At 37.6% G+C, this 26,232-nt stretch overlaps 2 protein-coding genes across 3 annotated transcripts in view; one reads left to right on the forward strand and one right to left on the reverse strand.

Annotated features, from left to right (window-relative positions):
* Window positions 1-2,993: 2,993 nt before the first annotated feature.
* Window positions 2,994-20,285, reverse strand: LOC137464814 (betaine--homocysteine S-methyltransferase 1). Its single transcript, XM_068176352.1, has 8 exons — window positions 20,147-20,285; window positions 16,233-16,365; window positions 12,306-12,424; window positions 10,114-10,305; window positions 9,397-9,544; window positions 8,341-8,523; window positions 4,484-4,712; window positions 2,994-4,002 (listed from the first exon to the last, which is right to left on the reverse strand). Exons 1-8 carry the CDS (start codon window positions 20,183-20,185, stop codon window positions 3,831-3,833), a joined length of 1,215 nt encoding a protein of 404 aa, XP_068032453.1. The 5' UTR covers window positions 20,186-20,285; the 3' UTR covers window positions 2,994-3,830.
* A 231-nt stretch (window positions 20,286-20,516) lies between these two features.
* The window catches only part of DMGDH (dimethylglycine dehydrogenase), a 40,955-nt gene continuing 35,239 nt past the window's right edge, over window positions 20,517-26,232 (forward strand). The window contains exons 1-2 of one of the 2 annotated variants that reach the window (XM_068177534.1): window positions 20,517-20,655; window positions 22,578-22,743. In XM_068177534.1, coding sequence (XP_068033635.1) covers window positions 20,579-20,655; window positions 22,578-22,743 — 243 coding nt within the window. In that variant the 5' untranslated portion in view covers window positions 20,517-20,578. Of the gene's footprint in view, window positions 20,656-21,115; window positions 21,233-22,577; window positions 22,744-26,232 lie in introns of those variants that run through there. The other variant, XM_068177535.1, reaches the window with a different exon arrangement.

The following is a 26,232-nucleotide window of genomic DNA, read 5'->3' on the forward strand; positions in this document are numbered from 1 at the left end:
ACTCTGACTGCATCAAGTCCTATTACCCAAATTTGTTTTTCTTTCAGATACGCAATTTTACTAGACACAGAAGCTCTGAGGCGTAGTTGACCAAAACATATGGAAAGTCCATATTCAGATTCCTAATGTATGGATGTAATTGATCGCTGTCTGTCTCAGGAGTTGTACATGAAGAAGTACACACCACTGGCAAGATTCAGTATCATGATTTCTTAAAATTTATGTCAAATACCATCTACCTGAATAAAGTGGAACATAAGGAAAAGGTAACAAAGAACTTTTTAACAAAGCAAGCTGCTGAAATATTGTATTTTACCATAATATTCTGCCTGTCCTATTTCACTGGTGTCTATACTTAATTAAATGCAGGATTAAGGTAGATTAGCTTATGTTCAATATTTTATTAAATCAATGGAGCAGAACAAGACAGATACATGAATCCACTTCTTTCAATGTTTAGATTTAAAAAAATGTCACTGAACCTGTCATTGCATTTGTGAATAGAGTTGAAAGATAAGGCAAAGCCATAAACTGCTTTAGGAAGAAATTTGTGGTACCTAAAGATGTCAGATTTAGTAGGAGTCTTAGAAAACTTTCTTTTCAAAAGAGCAGGGGAAAAACCCACGTGTTTTCTGAAAAGAAAAGTGAGTTTTGTTATTAACTCCTAATTTTCCTTCTTTACAACACCCTCCTTGCATTTTTCTGGTTTACAGATAAATCAGATCAACACTTGACCATTACACAGCAGGTTTTTAGGCCTTTTTTTGCATTGAATTATTGGAAACTTCAGAGCTTACTTAATATGTAACCATCTCCTAATGTAGTAGCTACAGCTTGATGTAGTATCTTAATGTAGTAAGATAGCTAGTAGTTTCTGAAGTTTATGGTTTGTTCAGGTCCCTCTTGTCCTGACAGTCAGTGTCATGAATAAGATTTATTCCTTAGATTTTAGAAAAGTCAAAGATTTTAGCTTTTCACTTCTGGATCTGAACTTCTGAGGTTCAGATCACTTCACTTCTGCTTCAGATAAAAAAACATAGGAGATAGCAAGCTCTGGATAAAGATCTGATGGAGGTGATTTCTGGGTATATGATGAATCACAGATTCAGAGGGAAGAATGAATGAACAGGGTATGTTTGATTGAGAGAGAAACAAGGTATGTATGTAAATCTTCAAATGTATAACAGAGTTTAGGAAGAAATTCTTCATGACTTCATGTCTCTAATGAGCTGTAAAGAAATAATGGAGAAAAACAAAAAAAAAAAAAACAAAAAAAAACAAAACAAAAAAAAATCCATCAAGGAATATTCAAATTAGGAAAAATTTGTTAAGAGTGAAGTAAACAAAAACAATCCTTGTGGGTCCCTTCCAACTCCAAATATTTTGTGTTTCTGTGATTATAGACATTGAACTAACCTGGCATTTTCATGGAAGCTACATTATTAGATTTATTTCCAAACAAGATAAGCAAATATCTTGTCCTACAAATAAATGATCCTTAGGGTACTAAATACAGGAGCTAGCTGTCTAAAGCCCTTTTCACTTTCTAAAGTTTCCAGGGAAACAAATTTCCTAGGACTGTGCTGTTAACTTTTCTTATTTCCTTAACAGGTCAGGTAACTAACCATTAGAAACATATGGAAATCTAACAGTTTCCTTATGCCCAAGTTGTTACACAGAAAGAAATGGAAAAGAAAGCTTGGTAGCTTGGTTGCCTTTGCTGGTTGGTGTTTTTTTGGGTTTAGGGTGTTTTTTTGAGGACAAGGCTGTTGGAGTTTTTTTGGTGGAAGATGGGTTTTCTTAATAGATTGGGGTTTTTAGTGAACAATAAAGCACCCTGAAGTTGTTTCTATCCCACTGGAAATTCCTTTATAAGCCCAGCCTGTGATATGAATAAAATAGGGAATGTTTGTTTCACCCTGCTCTTGGGCCAGCTCTCAGTTTCCATGGTCTTTAAGTATTTCTCATCATAATGTGTTAAAATTCATCCTATTCAAACTGGATACCAAAACTTCAAAATCATATCTTCATAAATACCAGGTTCTTCAGTATTCTGTGTTGTGGAGTCATTCATTTCAATACAAACGTTTGCACGTTATGAGTGTTTCCAAAAAATCAGCCCAGCTACTTGTATAGTTAGTGTATAATGGTCAAACAGCATTCAATGCAATAAGAAGTTCCTATACAGGTAACGATTGTTCAAAGCACTTCTGTACTGGTTGTACTCTTTGTTTTAAGCCACCTAATCATGCATATGTTCTTAATGATACATGCATTTTGATGATGATCAAAGACCTGGTATTCCTGTTTTACAGATTTTGCAATATTCCACTCTCTGTAGAGGTAACATTGAGAAGCACTTAAGAAGGAAAGGTGTTTATAAAGCGTATAAAATATATATACTTACATGGACGCTTTCCAAATAATCTGCATTTTAAAATATCTACTTTCTTGATTTGTCTGCTTTTGGCTTTCAGGCAAAATTTCTAGCTAGTATTTTAATATGTTTTAAGCCTGGGGAACACAGGCTTAAACCTGTCTGCCAATAACAGTCTGTAAAGGGTGCATGAAGTTTCTCACTGAAGTGTTGCATATGTGTTTCCTGAACTGCAGAATACAGCATGGATAGAAACAAGGAAATAAGCTTATACATAAAAAGTAGTCTAACTACATCTTTCAACACTAACTGTGAGAATGAGATTTTCATAAATGTAGTTGCCTTAATGTAGGATGGATGAAAATTCATTCTAAGTAGAAATTGAAGTTGTGTGGTACTTCACAAAAATAAATTATGGAAATGTGTCCTTTACAAATTCTAAATATAGTGGTAGCCTCCTATGAAAATCTTATCTTGTTTGAAAACAAATCGGTGTTCAAATTTCCTAACAGAGTTTTAAATTTGTTAAAACTAAGATTGTAGAGTGAAGCAATCAGCTAAAAAAAAAAAAAACAAAACGCATGTTGTATTACTTTTAAAATGAGATTTCCAGAAATCAGCTGCATCATTTGAAAATTATTTTTTTTACTAGAGATACAGTATTCTTCTTGAGGTTTTACAATTTAAGGTGTGAAGATAATACAGTACTATTTCATGATATTATTTTTAACTTATTTGATGTTTCTTTAGATTGCAGAGTAATTTCTTAAGCCTTTTAATCCCCAGAAGAGTAAATACTGTGTACATGGTACCTTAAGACAAAAACAGCCTACCTGCCATTTTTCTCTTCTAAAAGCTCTCTGCATATAAGAAATTCCTGCAAGATCTCATTTTCCTTAGGTTTTGATTACAATTATGAGATATATTTTTCAGTTTACTTTTGTTCTCTTGAATCCCAGAAAGTGACCACAAATAATTGGCAGTTTGTGTGTTTCTGCACTAGTTCTCAATCTCGAGGTCTGGGGAAACTCCTCAAATCTTGAGGTCTGAGGAAGCTCCTATAATACCAAACTGAAAGCAGACTTGGGGGTTGAAGTTCATTGACACTGTATTTATAGATGGCTTTTTCTTTTTTCACAGGTGAGTTGAGCCAGTTATTACTTTCCAGGTATTTCTGTGTCTACCCAATTAAAGGCACTCAGCTAACAGAAGCTTAATTATGAAAATCCAAAATTACTTTTGACTGCGTACTCTCTAAACTATTTGTTCAGAAAAGGATTTTATTATCAAAGTTAGACACATTTACTATGTAATCACATTTTTTTCTGCATTTTGTCTCTTTCATTACATTTTAACTGATAAATCAACACAGTACTCATCTTCACAGATTTTCTTCTCAAGCATGAGATGGTCTGTAGATAAATCATTTTAAGATTTATATAACTGTAGTGGATTAGAACTTTTTCTGGAAGAGCTCCTTCAGCTGTTGTTCAGTTGTTGCTTCTTTCTGTTGCATCAGCTCCTTGGCTCCTTTGGTCACTCCCCAGCCATCTGGCTTTGACATGCAAGGACAATATGGCCTGCCTGAAGCAGGCTTCAGATTCTCCCAGTATTCTTTTCTTGCCCTAAATAAAGAAAAAGAAACTCAGTGGTTTTTTTTTTTCCCAGCACCTCATAACATTGAAGGAAACATGACTTAAATGACAATTGCAAAGTGTCATCTAACTTGTAAAAGTGGACATTATATTTAGAAGTATGAATGAAAATGTTCAATTAAATGCTACATGCTTTTAAAGTATCTTTCCCTCTTTGAAAGGAATTCTGTAAGAAAGCCACCATTAGGAGCTGATGTACAATATTATGTCAGTTTTTCCTTTTCATTGTCATGAATTACATTCAGAGGAGCTCCTATACTCTCCTTCACCCCTTTCCCTGCTCTAAGGTCAGCTTTAATTCTTGGAGATTATTAAACATAAAACGTATAATTCTAAACATAAAATGTTTACGGTAATATTTAGATGCCCATATCAGCTAAGCCAGTGTGCTCTGTGGAGCAAGTTAAGCCTTTGCAAAAGGTGTGTTGGTTTCCAGGTCAGATATACATACCTTGCTCTGACCCAGGGTTTGGTATGCATGCTCAGATTATCACCCCAGCTACCATGTTTCTCAGAAGCTTCTGGCAAAAATCCTCTTTCAGGAGCCAGCTCCTCAGCTATTGCTCGGATATGATATGGCTCAAACCCACAGCAGCCTCCAATGAAATTAATTCCTAAGTCATAGGCCTTTCTTGCATATTTTTGAATGTCCCATCTGGTGGCAATTCTTGGCTCCAGACCTGCAAAGACATTCATATCTTAAGTTTCCACCATGGTCCATTCAATTTTTATCCTTTTTTTTTTTTTTTTGGTAAGAAATCATGTTGTTGAAACACTTGCACTCTCTTTGCAAAAGTGGTTGTAGATGTAGATGTATGTGTTTGAACTGTCTAAGCTAGAATTGAAACTTTGAGAAGTCTAGCTTTCAGATTCTGCAGTGCTCTGCTAACCTGTGCTTTTAAGCATTTCTGGCCTTGCAAAACAGCACCCAATATCTTCTGAGACTGATCATGTTTCCCATTCTGCAGAGTTCTCAGCTGAAGAATTGGAATACTTTCAATGTTACGGCTACATTTCCTAATAAACAATCAATACCTGGGAAAACGGATTACCACACACTCATCTGTGAAAGGAGAAGGAATCAGCCTACTGGCATAGGAATAATCCTGCTCCTTATTCCTCATAAATGCTTATTACACTTCTTTCCACAATTGGATACTGGCAGCCAGTTGGGATCTTAGCTATTTCTTAGCCCAACCCTTAGTTATAATCCCAGTCATGAGCAGCTTACTGCCTCAAAACACCTCATTCCTTGTGGAAAGTTCTGTATGCAGGTAAGTTAGAATGCCATCTTTATTTTGAACCCTCTCTGATGCAAGTTTTTTTGAGCATTGCGATGGAATAACAAGAGCCGAGAGAGTAGACTTGTGGAAGGAAAGGAATAAAAAGTGAAAAGAGCAAGAAAAAGAACACCTCAAGGAACTGGAGGCACAAGAGTGGAATAAGTGGAAAGAAAATAATGGGGACTGAAGAAGACACTTTAAGAAATAAAAATACAGAAATAAAAACCTCGAAGTCCTTCCACTTCATAATGTATATGCCTATCTGCAAGATGTGAACCAGCATGGTTATCATTTAAGTTCAGCATCATATCCGCGCACTGAACACTGCTGGGCAAAGAAGCTGCGGTTGAGGTAGAAAGACTCCAGCAACACAAAGGAGAGGTAGGATTGAAGAATGTCCCTATGTCCTGAAGATGCCTAACATGCAACAAGTTGATACAAAGCAGTTATACCCTAAGTCCATTTTGTAGTTAAGAATCAGGTTCCCAAATAAAAAAGCAGAAGGAAGTCAACTAAAGATTCTTATACAGAAAATTATTGGTCTCAGAGGGAAAGATGGAACAAAAGAAAATTAGGTGGACTAATATGGCATGAAAAACTTTCATTAAGCATTTTAGAAAGCTCTTCAAATAAAAACAAGCTTTTGTGCAGTGCTGAAGATATGATAGAAAGCATCAGAAGCACAAATGCATGATTTCCTTTTCTTTCATATATCATTTAAAAACTAATGCAAAATTTATTACCAATGATCAACAGTAAGAATGTATCATTGTGCACTCAGCTTACCCCCGTATAGGCAACTAAGCATCAGGGGAACAGTATAGGTTGTTTCCCTGTCATCTCCATCACCCTGTCACAATCCATGTGACCTGATAAGATGCATTGATCTGATGGCAGATGAAGTGGCTAAGCCATCATATTTGAAAACTTGTGACAGTCCAGTGAAGTTCCTAGTGACTGGAGAAGGGGAAACATAACCCACACTTTTTAAAAGGCAAAAAATGAAAAGCCAGAGATAGAGAGACCAGTCAGTCTTACAATGCCCAGAAAAACCTCAGATCAAATCCCCTGGAAGATGTACTAAGGCACATGGAAAATGAGGATGTGATTAGTGGCAGTTTTACTTTACAATGACTTTACTGAGGGCAAACCATGCCTACAAATTTGGTGGCCTCCTATGATGGGGTTACAGTATTGGTGGAGAAGAGAAGAATGATGAATGTCATCTTTCTGGACTTCCACAAAGCATTTGATACTGTCCCACACACTGATCCTTGTCTTTAAAGTGGAGAGACAACTTCCCAAAACTAACATTTTATTTATTTTTTCCATGTTTGTCAATGCAGTACTTTTCTTGGCTTTATTCAGAATTAAATATCTCTAACTTAACAGTTCTTGATGAGGAAAAACTGTAACATGCTCCTAGATTTGTCCCCTCAATATATCTACCTTTCCGATAATTGGGTATGCTTTCAGTGACCAGGTAATTTCTTTCTAAAACATTGTCTTTATTTAACTGGTGACATTTCAGAGAAATTGCAGTAAAAAAGAAGAGAAAACATAGAAAAATGGAAAGAGTTCTACAGAAAAATAAATCCTTCTGGCATCTAATTGCTGGAGTTTGTAAATACAACATACCTAATGCTTCCCTAGAAACTTAGATTTTGTTGCCTTGTAGAGAGTATATGTACTCTTCAGATATCTAAATAACTCTCTCTTACTGCCTTCATGAAAACCAGGTAATTTGTTCAGTTTAACAATGATTTACTAAAAAGATTATCTGCTGTCAAGCAATCAATTGCTGCTTCTGGGTTTTGAAAACACTCACAGAGCCAGTCTTCACCAATTAATTATTCATGGAAATTCTAGATGCTGAGATGTCATACAGATTGCTTATAGCACACAAGCCAAGAACCATAAAAACCAGAGTGAATCCTTCCATTCACTTGATTGCTTACTGCATCTGTTTGATTTTTTTTTTTCTGCTTGCAATCAGAGGAACTGTATGAAGGAATGAATAGGATAAATGAGTTCCTAACACTCTTAAACATCTTAGATATTTTCAGGACTCAGACGTGTTATTACCATTTAATGAATGCCCCAGGCTTATGCTTTATTCTCTTTCCTTCATTTATAAAAAGAGAGGAATTAAAAAAAACCCAACAAGCTTCCTGAAAATCACAGCTACTTCTCAGTTTTTTTGCTGCAAATTCTAATTGTGAATGCTTTAGGACCATTTATTCTGATCTTGAAAAGAAGGGTGTATGTTATCTGAAAGTGAAAGAATTTTCTAATCAGCCTTAAAAATATTTAAGTTGATTTTGCCCTTACAATACAGGGCAAAATACTAATGTGAAAATAAACCCTAAATACACAAGCCTTATATAAATATTAAATGGCTAGCTCTTTCAGTTTTTGTAGAGTTTCTCCTGAGCATACATGGAGACTTCTTCTCCAAACTGCTAATTTGTTAGCAATATTAAAGTCCCCTTTCTGGTGTCTCTCTAATGTCACATATATTAGACAGTCACACTTACAAGATTCAACTATTTTGAGTGCAATAATAATGTTCCTATATCTGTTGTACTGCATTATACATTAAATTCTTACACAGGTAAACATAGGCCTTGTGGGATAGATATCACAACCCAGAAAAATAAGGTTTTTTGGTACATTTGCTGCTGCTCTTCGGACTGTTTACAGCAGTCCTGAACAGGGTTCTATAGCATGAGGAAGAATATTTTTAAAATTAATTTAGATTGTGGCATTTTAACTCTTTTCATCATAATTACACATTGATTTACATGCTGTGATACTTCTGATGTATTCACACTATGTGGATGATCTTTACTCCAATATTACATTTTGACCTGTTTGGAAAATGCCAGACAGGATAACTAGGACTCATCATATTGAATAAAATTACACCTTGCAGCTTCAGCTGTACTAAAAGCTGGGAGCAAAAAATAAGCCAGGAACAATCAATAAAGCAACATCACCAACAAAAAATATACCCTTGTCTTACCAAAGGGAAATTCTGGAAGATCAATAAACCCCTGTTTTCCGCAATCAGGCGTATGGAAAGCAAGTGGCTGGCACATCAGGTGGGCTTTCAGTTTAGCAGCCTGCAAGCCCTCTTTCATCAGCCTCACAGTTTCAATGGAAGTTTCTGGATCAAAATGGCAGTTGACTCCAACTATAGAAGCACCTAGGAGGAGGAAAGTAACTTCAAGTCACAACTTCCCCGGAAGTGGGAGACGAAAGTTCCACAGCACTCTAGAAGCACTGCTGTCCATCTTCACATCAGTGTTATGAAAGCAAGGCAGCTGTGCTACAGCCAGGCACAACTCTTCTGAGGCTGATCATGCCATTTACATCTCAGCTGCACTCCTCTGTACCTTTCTAATGATGAATCACACCTTCTACCATCCTACAGATGTTTTTTTCTTACAGTGTTTTAATCAGCGAAGTCTGATTATGTAAAGCCACATATGGAAACAGGTAGCAGGATCCTAACATAAGTTCATCGTTTGGATTTCAACTATAACTTGAAAGGAAAAGAGCAGTTCAGAATAAATATATGTAAACCTGTGTATCTTTGCCCATCATGCCCTTGATTAATTTCTTCTCCCCTTCCCCTTGTTCTGTAGAAAACAGCCTTCCATAGGCAATATTATTAATTATTTAATTCTCTTAATTCTCTCATCTTGAGCTTGAACTGTGTGCAAAAACTAGAGCAGAGAATCAAAGGCAGCTTTGTGTTTGTAATTCTAGAATTTGGGGATGGGTCTGCAATTAAATTTGAGTAGGTTTAGGATTTTGCTGTATTCGGTAGCAGTTTTCTATGGCTATTGCTCTTACCCATTTCATACGAATAATCAAAGACTTCATAGCTCTTTTTCCATATGTTTTTACAAGACTGTTCTAGTAAAGTATATACAAAAACTTTTCTACAGAGTCAAAACGCCTATCAGATACAACTGGGAAGCTACCTACTTAACATACACATCTATTTATTCCAATAATTAGGGACTTTTCTTTGTTCCATACTTTCAAATGGCACATTAAAACAGATTCTTACCAGCCTTTACTAGCTGCACAGCACATTGTCCAGGGGACACTCCATGCATATCTCCTTCTGGACCAATGCACATCGTAGCTGCAACTGGCTTTCCAGATTCTTTTAGAACTTCAACTGCCCAGACAGCCTCTTCAACATGTTCAAAATACTGAAAAAAGTTAAAACTAGGCTATTTTGTTTCTCAGCAAAAAAAATATAAAAATATTTATCCAGACCCCAAATTCACCATCAATACAATGATTTGATTATTTTCTAATTTATACTAACAATTGAGTTTACTGGCCACGCAGTTTAAAAAGGATTTTTAAAAGTGAGTAAAAATAAATTAAAAACAATGTTACTTTTGTTTCAGAACAAGACTGCTCATAGCGGGGGTTAATCAAGGATTAACCCAAGACCTATCGTCAACTGGAAAGGTCATCTTAGGTTGCTTTCCATGTACTGGAAGAAATACAGATTAGTCAAGATCCCATCAACATTTTCTCTTTGTATCAGTACAGAATTTTACTTGACTTGGGTAGAAATTGAGGTTCAAACATCCTATTCCAGAACACCTGCAGATGTTGGTGGGCATTTACAAAAATATCTGATACTACTGAGATAAAAGCACAGCAGAAAATTTTGAAGGAGGTAGCAACATATAGTGATAGTTCCTAAAGTAGACTAAAAGTTAACACTGTGCCAGTTGAAGGCCCGTATTTATTTTTACAGATTTACCTCTGCAATTAGGAAGTCCACATTCTTCTTCACAAAGACTTCCATTTGCTTTTGAAAGGCTGCTTTAACCTCTGTTTTATCCTTGCAGCTTAAGTAAGATGGTGTTTGACTGACTCCTCCAGCCACTAAAGCATCACCTTCATTAGCCACTTCTCTTGCAATGTCACAAGCAGCTTCATTCACTTTGTGGCACTGTGTGAATATAGAATCTGTTAGTTTTATCTTACCAGAGATATGTAGAACCCTAGAAGAACAAAAATAGTCAGAAGTCATAATGGCTTTTTCATATTATTGCTAAATTTAACTAAATGTAATTTAAATCAAATGGACTTTTAGAATAACATTCATTAGGAAGATAAAACTCTTTCAAACAGTAAAAAACATTACGAAAATAATTTCTTGCCTCCTCTAAGTTACCATATTATCAAATACTACAAAATACATTACCTTTAGTAGATCTTACACAAATAGCCTATAAAAACAAGCGTTTGATGTGAAGTGGAATTTTCTTTACCTCTTAGAAAATTAGTTAGTTACACCTAAGCATATGTTTTCATTCTGAAATTTGTGAATGGAAAACAAAATATATGAGAATTTCAACTTTTCTTTTTTAAAATGTATTTTAGTGTTCTGATAATTAACACCTCCCACCCCCGATATAATATTCATATAGGGTTTAAAGACATTTTTAAAAAGATATTATTAATTATGTGATATTAAAGTTGCCAACTTAAAGAAAGGGGAAAATATTGCTAATTAATCACCAGGACTGGAAGTCATATTCCTTCTGTATCTAAGTTGGGATGACCAGAACAGCTTTTCAAAAAGAGGTTAAACTGAGAAAAAAAAACATCTGGGAAAAAGAATCAATATTTGTAGTATTTAACATTTATGGAGTATAGCAGGTTTCTCTGCGGTCCATAGACTATTTAGAAGTCTGTAAGTCCATAATCTTCTCTCAAAAGAAGAGAAGATTACATGGCTGTCTCAAAAAATCCAGCTGATTTTTAAAGCTGTTGCTGACAGATCATTTTCCATTTGCACTTGTGCATAGGTACATGTTTGGGTACTCTGCGAGGTGGAACCATAAACTAGTTAAATCCTGAAGGAACCTGACTCTAGAACTGGCAGGAAATAAATTTTGAGAGGTTTGATGTAATGAAATCCAAATACCAGGTGCTCTCCAGGCTTTATAATTTTGCATGTCAGCAAGAATTGAAGCATGGCTTGTTCCAGGGTTACTGTGTTTCTGGGACTACCACTTCGGATATTTCAGTGTTGTATCTATTGCAGGTAAAAGGTACAGCATTTTGGATAAATTTGGTCATATGACATTTTGGTATGAACTCAATTAAGCCTCAGTTTCCCTACTGTCCAGATTGTTCTAATTTCTGACTGAGGATATCTTCACAGATACAGCTATTCCTTCCTCCCTGAGCCCTGGAGAATTTTCTCTAGTTTGCAGAAGATAGAATGTACAGTAGGACCAAAGGAATAGGATCAGAGAAACCACTCAATGCCAAACATTCTAGTCTCAAAGGTACTATATAGAAATGTTTGGCCAGGAATTCCTTGGGCCTGTGTCTAGTAAACACACAGAGCATCCTACAATTCCTCTGTGTAGGGAGTAAGAAGACATTGACATGGAACTTCTGCTGATGTAAAAAATTACCTTCACACAAGAGAAGGGGAATATTGAATACAGTGAATAGCTTGGATTGTTTTAGTTGCTACTTAATGAAGATGTGGTTCTAAAAACATTTTCTTCTCATTAGCTACTCATTATTCTTTAAGATTCTTCACCATTTTTACAGTTCATTAATTTCTCTGGATGTTAAAACATCTCTGTTTTTTTACTAGTTTTGCTCTCTCTGCATTTAGTACTCCCTATAATCTTTGTATCTAAACCCCAGTAAACCCATCTCCTCAGATAAAAATACAGAAAAAATACAATGTGGCCATTCTCCTTCCTCTCATCATCCTCTCCCCATTTTCTTTTTGCTTTTTGTTTTGTTTTGGGGTTTTTTGTCACTTCACCTTGCTTTTTTGCCATTTCAGACTCTGAAATTCCATAATCTCATTCTCTGGTTCTCAAATATAGCCAAAACAGTTACGACAAACTTAATAATCTCTTTGCCAAACCTTTTGAAATTGATCAACTTATTTTGTATCTCCAAAGCTGGTTTACTCACACTTATTTTCTCAGCTACATAATTGCCCCTGTTCTCTAGTTTGTCCTCACTGGCATAAAAGGTAAAGGTCTGCAGAACATTGGATCCAGCTCTGAGGAATTCTCGGTGAAGCTGACGAACTGCAAATTAAGAGACAAAGTTATTACTGTGTTATCCCCAAATCCAGTGTTTATTGATGTAATGTTACTGAAAAGTAAGTGACATTGTGTTTACTAGAAGACCCATTATGAGAAATTAGAAGCAGTACTGAAGTCTCCATAGAATTTCTTTCTTCTCACCATCAAAACATTGGGTATAAAAATTTCTTCTTCATTCTTTTCTGCTAAGAATGACTGAAGATTTCTATACAGTTTAGCCGCAGATTCAGTTTTGCCTGCCACCTTGACTAGCCTCTATTTTCTGCAGTCCTTCAGATCTCCCAGTTATAGGGCTTTATAGAGCTTTTTATAGTGATTTAGGAAGGGATAACGGATGTCTGATAAAAGAACATGAAACCATAACAAGGAATACCAGACAAAAGGCACTTCAAATGAAAAAGCTGTCTTCTCTTAGCTTCTGTATTATGAAGAAGAAAACAGAAGAAAATATCATAGCAACAAATTAAGGGACAAGATGATAATTATATGGAAGAAAAATGTTTCATTGCCTCCTCTATTTTGCATTTTTGAGTTTAACTCCCCAACAAAGTTTAAAAAGAGTATAGTCAGCCAAAACTAAAGCTCTATTTTGCTAAATACATCCTTACTTAAAAGATTTGTTCCTCCAGAAAAGTAACTCACAGCACAGAATTAATACTTCCCATATGTCTTCACATGATGATTTTACTACATAGACAACAATCCTTTTAAAGGAAAGGTTGCCATTACTTTCAATAGATAAATTTCCTACAGTAAGACTTTGGGAAAAGGCTCTGTAATGGTAGTCGTGCCTTTCTGGCTGTAAGCAGTACACTGCAATTGCCACAGCAGCAACAAAACAGGAACTTTTAATTGATTTTATATACATACCCACAGAATAATAATTGCAATAATTACTAGAATGCTACTGATCATATAAAACAGAGTTAAATGCTTAACAGCTTACTGCAAATACAGGAGTTCTTTACTCACTGTACACAAGATACTTATTACCTACACACACAAGAACACTGCAATTTCTATGGCAGATGTTTAGAAATGTTTTCCTGAAGTTTATCAGAAGTCATTGTCTACAGACACAGTTTGTGTCACTAAAAAAATAAGCAAGTTTGTCATGAGAATAAAATTACTCCCCTAAGCTTTCTACACCAGAGAAGCTCAAAGAGCATTTTGTGTTGCTAGATTTAACGCATATACATGCAAGCATGTCTGCTTTCAGTGAAGGATCAGTGTAGTGTCCCTTGCTTTTCTCTACTGGTACAGTATTTTATTTCTAGTTGCCACCTTGGGTAACTACAGTGCTTCTTTTCTTACTACACAGGTGATTTAACACAGTGCTTCTTAGCCCAGGAGTCACAAAAATCTTTGCAGGAACACAGGTTATAGCAGAGCTACTGTTCAAAAAGTTCTTGGAATCTTCCTGAATGCCTGGAATCAAATTTCATTTTCACATCTTTATGAAGAGACAAAAAAATTACAGTGCAGGAAGAATTCTTTTTCCTACATCATAACCATAGGCCACTGAACCCAAATAAAAGGACTGTCTCTGTATGTTTCTAGTGGATTTTTTTTTCTCCTGAATGAGGAAGCATTGATGAAAACTGGTCAGAAAATAAGAAAAGGAAAAAAATAATCTACAAATATTTTCACAAATGTTTTATGACATTTTGGTAGTAGATCATTTCTAGAAGAATGCCTGGGATTTGTGTGAATATGGATGGTGACATAAGTAGGAAAATGAAATATTATCTAACACATGTGATTAAGGAATTTCTTACCCCAAAATACCAGGTTTGTGAATAGAAGACATGGGATACACTTTGAGGGAAACAATAGTGTTGTAAGTATCAGAATGAATCTCATTCAACCTCAGGCAAATAGGCTTTACCAGTAGAATACATTGTTGTTTTTATCAAACCCGCAGCACTATGCAATATCAAAAGCCTAAACCACTCTGTAGTTTACTTGTATGACTTCCAGCATGTTTCCTCTAGCATTTGAGAAATGGGAATAATAGTCACATGAGGCTAAATCATTATTAATAATTCGATGCCTTTTAGGAATTAGATGTGTAACACCAATTTTTCATTTAAATCCATCATGAGTTGGACATTACATAAAAGACATAGACATAAGCTGTGAGGAGATAGGAGCAATAAGCACCCATGCATATGGTTCATTATAGAGTATATCAGAGTATGTCTTCTGTCTCAGAAGAAAAATATATATCTCTTAATTTCTACAATTACCAGTCTGGCAAATCTCCTCTTTTGTAATACAGTTAATGGCCTTGAACCCTTTTTTTTTTTTTTTTTTTTTTTTTTTTTTTTTTTTTCTTTTATTCCTTGCTGCCTTCTCAGTACTTTCTTCCTTTTCCTTTCCTTAGACAAGAAGCTCTGGTAGCTGTGTGTTTTTTACACCCACTGTCTCTGCCAGTTGCTCCTTGTGTTCTAATACATCTGCTGTCAAAGTAATATGACCCTTGAGTGAGCAGGAGCAAAAGTGTGGAGGGAAAGCAGCCCCATTGTACAAAAAGAAAATAACAGATTTGCTCTGAAGGGTTGATTTATAAATAGGCTTTTGAGGTGCAAAAATGACAAGCAAGGGGGAAAGAAAGAGCTCAGAACAAGTGCTGTGAGCTGTAAGATGGCCATAGCCAGAGGTAGACATGGAGAGAAATAGAGAGATGATGGAATGTCTCTTTGGGAGATGAGAGTCAGCAAATTGGGTCATCAATCCTTAAACTTCTCCTGAAGCTCTGCATTATCTAAAGCTGCCCATAACCCTAAATTAGGGATGTTAAGTGACACATAAGTGACATTTGAAGGCTGAGAAAGATTAGGCTGAGTAAATAGGTGAAGTGTACAAAGTGATGTAACAGAGAGAACTAAGATATCTCTCCTCCTACTCCTCTTCCTTCTTCTCCTGTATAGCAGAAAAAACTAACTTGGAAAACACTAAGAACAAAGAAATTTTTTTCCTCAGGATATTCTGAATTGATTTGTGGGATTAACTGCACATCATATTATTAGGGCAAATGCTTTCTTGTAATGAAGCATGCATAAATAGATAATACCATCTGCTTCTGCACTATTTATGCTACACACTACAGTCTTTACACTGGGAAGCATAGAATGGTTGGTCATTTTTTCTCTCTCCACTTCAAGAGAGTTACTCTGTTAAATGTTTATTGCAATTCTTAGGTTCCTATCAGGTTTTTCATTCCCCATTTTACAGTGGAGCCAGAAACATTAAATACTCCCATTACAATGTCAATCAAAAACTGCCATTTCTCTGAAAGAATTAATTAAAAAACTATTTTAGTTTATAAATATAAATTAATGACTAGAACAAAATAAAACAGATAATTAACTGCAGAATTCCTTTTCATAAGGTATTTTAAATTACAAGCTTTAAATGATCAGCACAAGAACAGACTGGAAAAATCCATGAGAGAAATCACTGAATGTTATTAAACACAAATATAACTACAGCTGCATGAAAAAGTCCCTGAGATGCAAGTTATTGAAAACTAGGAGATCATTCTGAAGAGGTGTCAGTATATGTTCGCACTACTCGTATTCTTACGGAGCCAACTTGTTTTGACCAGTGTAAGAGCAAGTAAAACAGGCAACATGAGCTGGTTTTAGGCTGTTCTTAATGTAATTCTACAGTGTCAAGGAACACTTGTATTTAAAAATGTATTATGAGTTCCTGTATATATATTATTTAGCCCAAAATGCAATTGTTTACATTCACTATAGGAATATCATTTCCCAGTAAAACTGACCTGCTTCTGGGTGTTCCACAGTTGCTTCAGGAGTCCAAGGCCCAGCTTTTACATATCCCCTCTTTTCAAGAGCAAAGACAAATCCCCCATCTCCTATCACAATTTCTCCAGCATCCAAGCGTTCTAGAATACCCTGGAGAAAGCATGAGGGCAGGTTAACAACTACAGTTTTTCAATTTGGTAGCTATTTTCTGTATTTGCAAGGCAGACATAAATATCTGTGAGCTAGCAGAAATATTTTTGCCACAATAATAAAAGGTAATAAATTTCCTTTGTAAAATTCTAATTAAAGAATGGTAGATGTACTCTTTTGCAGCATGAGGCTTTAATACACACACACATATATTATGTGTGCATAATAGCTCACTAGTCAGTTATATTGTATTCCAGAGATATTGTTTCCAGAACTGTAAGTCGGTGGTCCAGTTCTGTTCCTATGAAAGTAATATGCCATCTCAAATTCTCCTGTAAAATACATAAGAAACTTCTTAAAAGAAGACATTAGTACCAGTGATCTCTTTATTAGCTCATCTGCTCTCTAGCTTCCAATGCCACCTTCACAGAGCCTTACCACAAGCAGCTTGTGACTCCAGATACAGAACAGGCATCACAGAAAAGTAAGCATGCAACAGTTTCCTACCAAACAATGCACATCTCAGAAAGCTGACTTGCAGTTTCTGACAGTCTTTTCACAGGCCAGGATTTGCTTACTCAGATTTACAAAATGAAAGAAAATCCTGTTTGTTTTGCATAGCCTTGAAATGTTTTAGAGTTTTAGAGTGCCAAATTACAAACCTTACAAAACCCTATGCAAGATTAACCTTGGTTCTCCCTTGAAATCCATGCTAATGCAAGGAAAGTGGCAATTACCTTTTTTGTAAAACTGAAAAACATGAGAACAAATAATAGCTTCTCCTAAAATATATTGCATTTTTATTCCTTTAATTGCTTCATTGACTTGTTCAAAACTTCTAAAAAGTACCTACTATTAGAGTAGGATTGATTTCTACTACTAGGTGGCAACCATAATTCCAGCTGTATTAAAAACTGGTTGACTGAAGACTACATATATGAAGGTAGTAAGTACAAGCTAAGAATTATTCAAGGGTAAGACTGAAATTTTCATCCATAGTTTTCTTCATTTCAACAGAAGTTTGAGGGAGTAAGAAAAAGATAAGCCTTATGGAGATAGATTTGAGTGTGATTTTCATGCTGATTGGACAGGTTTTTTTACAATTAACCTTCAAACTTCAGTTATTAACTTTCTTGATAATTTCCTTTTCATTAATACAATTCTCTCATGCCATATATCCAACAAAGACAAACACAATGTCTCAGCAGTGCTGTTTAGGTAGAACAAGAACAAGGCCTTTCCAACAGTAAGGAGGAGTGTACCAGCTGTGCCAGTTTCAGAACAACACACAGCAGCATAAGGCTCATTGGAGGCTACAAAGCCTGGCTGAGAGCATCACCTACTTTGGCTGAGGCACTGGCATTGCAGCAAAATGGCAGGACTGGTCTGTACACTGCTGCTGTGCAGAGCTTTGCCAAGTGCTGGCCTGTAAATCTCTGCATCAGATTCCATTGCGTACTAGGGACTTGCCAAAATATTGAGCCCATTTACTTTAAAACTCCAGCAAAGTGTGCAAGTTTTTATATTTGTTTCCACAGAACCAGGGAGAAACAATTTTAGAGTAAATATCAGGAGGTTTTGTAAAGATTTTGCTTGCAACAAACTAACTTTCATTTGTAAAGAATGCCTCAAATGGGGACAGCAAAAGCTCACTGCTTGAGTCCATGCTTCTTCTGTCTGCCAAAGGATCTTTTGTAGATGAAGCCTGCTTCAGAAATTTGATATGTAGAGAACAGGCATGCAGAAGAAAAACAAATCTTTAACATAAAGGCAGCCTCAGTTGTTGTTTTTTAACTGAACATTGAGTAATAGACACAAAATAACATAATATATAGGTATTATATTTATTATTATGTATTTAAATGTACTACAACAGAATGTTCTTTTAACAAGTCACTTCTGGTATTTAAAAGCAGTTTTTCTTCACAGTTCTGTTTCTTTTTGAAGTGCAAATCTTCACTTTTGACACACAGATGCAACATAAGCCATGTTTGAATAGACCATGGCACTTTAACATATTGTGATATATTAAGTCTAGCACCAAGGTATCTAATGGCAGGAGAGATAAATACAAAGCACAAAATACTTAATAAAACCTTAGTTTGTCAGTTCATATTGGATTCAAATGGAAATAACCTTTTTGCCTTCATTTGCCTTCATAAACTTCATTATAGGTCTGATATCTTGTCTTCATACAATTTTTACTTTATATACTGTGCAAAATACTACCTATTTAACCACCATATAGCTAACTGAAGTTCAGCACATCAACATTGTTTTGTTCAGAGACCTACAGCTGTACGCTTATGTCTAATCCAGATCAATATTGTACTGTCAGGTGATCTGGTAGGAGACAAAAAATGTGTTAAATTACAAAAAACAGTATGTGTAAAAAGCTATCCATGGCTTTTTTGAGCCATCTTTTCCTGCTTTACTTTTGCTACTATGAATGAAGTTGCACCACATGGTCCCTACACCTATACATGGAAAGTGTGAAATGCCTCTATGAAGATATTCCTACTACCATCTTTAGGCATGTAACTGTACTGTGTAAGTGAAAAGCCTGCTTGGTCAACATATAACCCACTTTTTCATCAGTGGAGAGAAAATAAATCTTGAAACAACTATTCACGTTTCAAGCCTTCGAGAGAAGTCCACTGCTTGGAGGGGGAATTTAGGACAGTTTTCCTCTGCTAGGTGTTGATATTAGGTGGTATATGCCAAAATATAAAAAACAGAACAAATACCCCATAGATTCTTCTTTCATAATCAATCTACCTGTAGGACCTAGAGCTCATAGTCTTCTTCCCATATGTTTCTGCTCTTTTGCGCTACACATAAAAATGAGTAAAACCCGTTCTGAGAAAGATGTGCCCTACTAATGGCAATAGCGTTCTTTAAATAGAAGACAAGAATATGTGATTCTGCTGACCTTGTCAAGCAACAGCACAGGGTACCAGTTCTGATATACATCAGAGAGTTTGACTTAGATATTGCTCATAGCTTTGCCTTAATGGCCTGGATGGCTGGTGCCTGGATAACTTTTTATACTGCTTATTTCTTTAGCTAAATAGGGGAGCAGTGGGCATGCATACATAGGAATCTGGGTTGATATGATAAACACCAGTCATGTTAATCAAGGGGTGAGCAATCTGCACCTTTTAAATAGAGAAGGTAGGATGCTGGAGATAGAAATCTCATCCAATGACAGTTTATCCTTAAAATATTTACTATTTTAATTTGCAGTGTGTCGCAAGTCCTGCTTAATTCATGTATCAAATAATATTACACTAAATGGTTTTGCACTCTGGTGGCTCCACTCTATGTGTTCAGAGAAACAAAAATTATGTGGGCTGTGACTGCGTTAAGATCAATCTAATTTATCTGTCTCATAACGAGGTCCAAATATCCTTAACGTCTCGATGCTGAACAGGTACAATTACTATGGCTTTATTTTAGGTTTTCACAAGATCGCCTTACCTGTGGAGATACCGAGTACCTTAGAGGGAGGTTAACCGGCGAGGGTCGCGGGTTGTGCCAGTCAAGAAGCAGCTCCCCTGCAGAGCCCGCGGACACGACCGCGCGGAGGCGGGAGAGGAGGCCGGGAGTTCTGCCCTGCGCCAGGCTCCCGGCACGGGGCTGCTCCTCCGCAGCGCCCTGTCCCGCCGCGGCAGCGCCCGCCCGCGGCCGACGGCAGAGGCCACCGTGACGGGGGCACGGCTCCCGTACCCACGGGGACCAGCGGCCGGGTCTGCGCGAGGGAAGGAGACAGGAGATTTACCCTTTTGCCCTGCTTCGCAGTCTTCCTGATCGGCAGCATCTTCCTCGCCCAGGGACGCTCGCCGCACGGCTACGCCCCGACAGCTCGGCGCGATCCTCGACGCGGCGGGCTCTCCGGCCGCACGTTTATAGCCCCAGGAGGAGGCGGGACGCTGTGGGTAGCGGTGCGGGCGGTACCCCCGCCCGGCGCGGCCCGGCCCCTGACCCCACGGGGCGCTCTGGTTCGGCCGGGGCAGCCCCGCTCCCTCCCGCCGTCCCCGCCCGGCCCGAGGTGCGGAGGCGCCCGGCTGACCCCCCCCGGCTGCCCCCTGCCCCAAGGGGCGGTCCGGCGCCCTCCTCCGGGAGGGCCGGGCTCGGCGGAACAGGGCACGGGACGCGACGCGGCGGAGAGCGGCGCGGAATTAGCGCTCTCCATCCTTGCTGCTTGTGCGGGATGAGCGCGGTACTGCGGGGAGCCCTGCGGCGGCTGCGGCCCCCGCGCCGGCCCGGGCCCCTCGGCGCCCAGGGGCGGTGAGTGCGGGCCGGGCCGGGCCGGGCCGGGCCGGGCCGGGCCGGGCGGGGGGCGCGGGGCGCGGGCAGAGGGGCCTGTCGCGGTCGCGGCCGTCCGCGCGTGGCTCCGCGCCGCCCGAAGGCGCGGCCCCCATGTGCTGCTGTCCGGTATGCGCCGAGAGGAGCTGGTGACGGGAGCCAGCTCCGGCTGCCGGGCTGCGGCGCTCCACCGTCGGCCGGCTGGGGCACCTGTGGCCAGGAGGTGCCTCTCTGCGCCTCGCATTGATGCGCCAAAGCCAGAAACAGCCCGGGGTGCGTTGCTGACCTGGTGTAGCGAGGTCCCTTCTGTTGTCTTCTGGGCCATACCGATAAGCAAATAATGACCGGTTTTAACTGGCACGATCAAACGTCTGGGTGACCTGTTTAGTTCACAGGGAAGGTGAACCCCGGATTCTTGCCAGGCTCCTGGGCAAAGGCTTGAAAAAAGCTGAAAGGCACATGAGGAGATTTCAAATCCACAGCATAAAAGAAAAATAAGAAAAGAATTTATGCTTGACCTTGTTTACCATGTGCCTCAAAATTCAGTAGAGAAGCTGGTGTAAGTGTCGCACATCTTGCTGTTAAACAGCTTACTGTTAACTTGCAAAAATTAATGTGTAATCAGAAAAAAGAACCCATGCATGTGTGTGGTGCACCAAATACAGAACACCTGTGATGTCCTGTGCTCCCACTTATTTTACTTTTCATTCGCCACCACTTATTGTATAAGCATGGTACATGTTCCGCCTGCAATTGCATTTAAAATGTTATAAGATCTCCATTCATAGGACATAAAACTACTAGCCTTTATTTCTGAATGGAAAACGTAGAAGACTAGTTATACATTAGAAGGTCTGTTGCCAGAGGAGTTGAAAGTATACAAGGAGAGGAGAGATAAAATTGAGTATAGATTAACTGGAGAGAAAGATACTGTTGTTTTATGGTAGTCTGTATTGCTACTGTAATAACGTGCTACTTTGTCTCACATTCAAAAAAATTAATTCTTAAAAATTTGTGATAAATGTCCATATGTAGCTTGCTGCTTGGCTGTCTGTGCATGAGGCAGTAGATAGGAGGATCACTTGACTTGCAGAAGAATAGGGCTGCTTATGGCAGCAGTTCTGGTTTATGACGAACTCAAGTAGTTGTGAAAGTACAGTGTGCAGCAGCAGGTGTGGGCCATTGACAAAAACCTGTTTCTATAATGTTTTGTCTTAAGCAAAGTAGGAGATGCCAACTCTGAGAATGGCTCAGTTGTTTAGAGCATGGTGCAAATAACACCAGGGTTGTGAATTCAATCTCTACATGGGGCATTCACTTAGAAGTTGGACTTGATGATCGTTAGGGGTACCTTCCACCTCAGTGAATCTGTGAACATGGCAAAATAGAAAGAACATCAAAGTAAGTACCAAGTACCAAGATTTCTCTTCATGAACATATACACTGATGTAGTCTACTGACATTGGTTTTAGAAATTTATTAAGGGGCCTTACTAAGTTAATATTTTTAAAGCCTATTTGTTGCACATACTACAGTACTTTGGAAAAGTCAGGTTTTGACATTATCGTGTTATGCATCAGCTTCTTTTTGAGAATTAGGATCTATGTATAAGGGTATATTGGATAAATAATATTTAAAGTTGTAAGTGGCAGCAAACTTGTTGTTTTCAGGTTTTGTTGTTGGTTTTTTTTTTTTTTCTTTTTATTACTACTGTTTACCTATATGACCCTCAATCAACATTTACTTTAAAAGTGGATATGAGTGAACAGGTTAGATTTTAAGCTGTGTGTGTAAACTCCCAAGTAGAAACCCATGTGTATTATGGTTGAAGCTGTAAACAAAATAAGTGGGGGAAAGTGTAATTGCCTTTTTCTAACTGTCTGTAATTTTTTTCTTTTTTTTAGTAAAGAAGCATCATCTCCTTCCTTAGGAAAAGACAGAGCAGATACAGTGATCATTGGAGGTGGTTGTGTTGGTGTGAGTCTAGCCTATCACTTGGCTAAAGCTGGCTTGAAGGATGTTGTTCTGCTAGAAAAATCTGAGCTCACTGCAGGATCTACCTGGCATGCAGTAAGAATTGTTTTGTTCATCTCTCAAATTAGCAGTAGCGTGTGTATATAATGGTGGTGGAAGTTTCATTACCTTTTTATTCCCTCTCTTTCTTTCATGCCATTGTTGACATTACATAAAGTCTTGGAGGAGTAAAGGTAACAAAGGTACTCTGAGTTTTTTAAGCCTGCATATTTGCCTGCATTTTAAGGACAAGAACTAAAAAGACATATGTAATAATGTCAGGGTAGCAACACCTCCTTTATTAATGTAAATCACATGGTCATACTGGTTCATAATGTGCATTTATGTAATTACATATTTTCTGAATCTATATCTGGAGCGGGTAATGTAACAAAATTAAATAAAGCTTGCCACAATAATACAGTAATGGATGCTTTTCCCATTTATTTCCAGCTATTCTTAACTGAAACTGGGAGATTGTGATCTCTATGTGTAGCAACAAAAAAGAGCAGAAACCCAACAGTTTGATGTCTCTAGATCTACTCTGTTAATACAAGAGATTATTGCATTTATGGAATAATTTACAATAGATTATTGCATTTATGCCCAATGCTTCATCTTAGTGCAGATGTTTTGTGGGTTTTGGGGTTTTTGAGAGAACAGTATTAAAAATTGAAATTTAAAAAAATATAATTGCCTGCAGTGTATAAGTAGTATACTTCATTTTACTTGCTTTTCAATAAACAAAGCAAAAGAAAACACACTGTATGTAGTAAGAAGAAACAACATTGAGTAATTGTACAATACAACAGTTTGGCAATCAGAGCAATACCATATAAAGTGTCAGATCATGCATCTTGTGTATTGAATCATAACTACAAAATACTCAGAGGCACAGACTGAATTTTATTTTTCCCAATGCATATACAAAACAATATGATTGTAAAAAACAATAAAAATTCCCTAGTTCAATAAGGAACCAGAATCATGAATGGTGTTGTTACTGAATGTTTCCTTTGTTCTTGTTGTTACACTCGCTCACCCTAACTTACTGCTCATAGCAGTATTAAAGCAGCCCTTCCTCCAGTACTTTTGCCCACACTTCTTAGTGAGTACAGCATTGGAGCCCTGAGTGAGGGTCAGTTTCAAATGTAAGGAGCTGGAGCTCAGCAGAGAAAATGCCTGCACTACCAAAATTGAGAGAGATGCCTCATGACACCTCTTAGAAGGAATTTGATGCAATTAACACAGCAAGACACCTACTTATGGGCCTTGTTTAAAAAGATAACTACATGGTATGTTGCCACATGTCTTCATTGTCTCTTTTCATTGAACTCAGTATTAGAGGACTTTGAAGATGAAAAATTTGGTGATGTCTGTTTCAGATGAGTAGAAAGATCAAAACTATGACAGTGAGTTCCTTGTTATACCAGATACTGTGTATTTATCAGTGTTTTCCTCACACTGATACAGTACTAAATACAGATGACAATTATGTGAAATAGCACATAGCACATTGCCTGCAGCCACAAATGTTTAAAGTCTGGTTCAGATGTTGCTGCACTATACCACATTTTACCTCTTTCACTGTCCAGGAAATCCTGCCAGAGCTCAGGATCATGTTTCAGATAGCTAATATTCCTGCTGGTATTGCTGCCAAAACTTTCTTTCACTTCTAAGGTCTGAGATAACTTTTGCTGACTTTCATGTGTGCTATTAAGACAGCACAACAAATATGCACATTTTTATATTACCAGTTATGAAAAGGTGTAACCAAGCAAGTTATTACATGTTATATTATACATTTTCTTGCAACATGCCATTGATTTTGCTGCTGACAGTAAAGCACAGCACAAGTCAAATAATAACTTGTTACAATTTGGTCACACTTGCAAGAAAAGAGAGTTTAGTATATAACAGTGTTAACAATATTTTCCTCCAGAAAGCTATTTAATAATGGCATTAGAATAAAATCTGAAACTGATTGAAATAGAACAAAACTGATACATGAACTTTTCAACATTTAAAAATTTCAACTATAAAAATGCTTTAAAATACTTGTGTCAATTCTCATAGCAAAGTGGCCATTCTTTAAATTATTTTTCCAGATCATGTTTATGTACAATAACAAAATCTCTTAGAAAAATGTACTAAAGCCTAGAGAAAAATCTCCTTCAACTACAAGAATGTAGTTCATTCTGAAATTCAGGAAAGCACTGGGAAGATGCATTGGTAGATGCATTGGGAAGCCAACTCAGTATACTGGTGATAGAGCAGGAAAAAGCTGCAAATCAGGCAATTTAGAAAAAATACTTGAGCATATGAAGGGAATGTTAGGAAAGCCAAACCTCAACTATATATAAGATTTGTAAGAAAATTGAAAGGCAACAAGAACTGCTTCTACTGCTTCATTAATAGTAAAAGGCTGGAAAAATTAAAGTAAGTGCATGAGGTGAGTAATTAAGTGACAGTATACACAAATAATGTCTCAGTGCCTTCTTGCCTCAGTTTTCTCTGACAGAGTTTCTCAGGCCTCCAGTTTAAAGGAGAAGAGTAACTACTGGCAGTGGATAAAGACCAAACCAGGGTTTACTGAAGTAATTTGGCACATGCTCATATGTTGGAGCAGACAGGCTGCATCCAATAATGCTGCTGATTCATCACAAGGCCGCAGATGTATCACATTTGAAATACTATTGAAATTGGTGGAGGTGCCAGAGATTTGGCAAAGGGCATATGTATGACTTTTTCTAAAAAGCCAAAGGACTGAGCAGAGAAGCTGAAGGTCAGCTAGCCCTAGTTCAGTTCTTCAGAAAACAGTGAGTGAGTCCCAGGTCCATAAAGGAGAAAAAATGTGATTTGCAACATTTAAAATAATGTTGCAAATAACAATCAAAATAAATTTGTGAAGAAAAAATCATGTCAGGTCAAATCTGATTGCTGTCTATTATGGAATATTATGAATTCTTAGACACAGGGAGATCAGTGGATGTCACTTACCTAGATTTTAGCAAGACTTTAGACACTCTCTCCCACATTCTCCATGTATTCAACTTTAGAAGATGATATGGTCTATATGGCTGGACAACTAGAAAGTTAACAGACTCTTTGGATGGCTGGGCTTAGAGGGTGAATGGGTCATATTCTACCCAAACCCTGGAAATAAGGAAATAAGTGAAATGTCACAAGAATCTGTCCTGGGACCCATCCTGTTTAATATCTTTATCAGTAATTTGGAGTAGGTGATGAAGTACATGCTCATCCACTTTTGAAGTTTACACCAAACTGTGAGGAACAGTCAATGCACTCAAGGGCAGGGCAACCATGCTGAGGGACCTAGGCAGGCTGAAAGGATGAAAGGACAGTTTTATGGAATTTAACAAGGCCAAATGCAAAGTTCCATATGTAGCTAGTAAAGTAGAGCAGCCTCTGTCTTTGAAGATTCTCAAAGAATCTGGAAAAAATCTTGATAAATATGGTCTGATCTTGTAGATGACCCTGCTTTGAATATGAAATTTAAGAGGAATCTCCTAATCTTTTTGTTTA

The sequence above is a fragment of the Anomalospiza imberbis genome, chromosome Z, assembly GCF_031753505.1.
Source record: "Anomalospiza imberbis isolate Cuckoo-Finch-1a 21T00152 chromosome Z, ASM3175350v1, whole genome shotgun sequence".
NCBI lineage: Eukaryota > Metazoa > Chordata > Aves > Passeriformes > Viduidae > Anomalospiza > Anomalospiza imberbis.

Excerpts from the sequence above, each read along its gene's own strand:
- LOC137464814 (XM_068176352.1), bottom strand. The coding sequence starts at position 20,185 with ATGCTGCCGATCAGGAAGACTGCGAAGCAGGGCAAAAGG. Across the intron at positions 10,306-12,305 it reads ATGTAGCTGAGAAAATAAGT|TGCCACAAAGTGAATGAAGC; the intron begins GTGAGTAAACCA and ends ATATTCACACAG. Across the intron at positions 9,545-10,113 it reads TGGACTTCCTAATTGCAGAG|TATTTTGAACATGTTGAAGA; the intron begins GTAAATCTGTAA and ends AACTTTTTTCAG.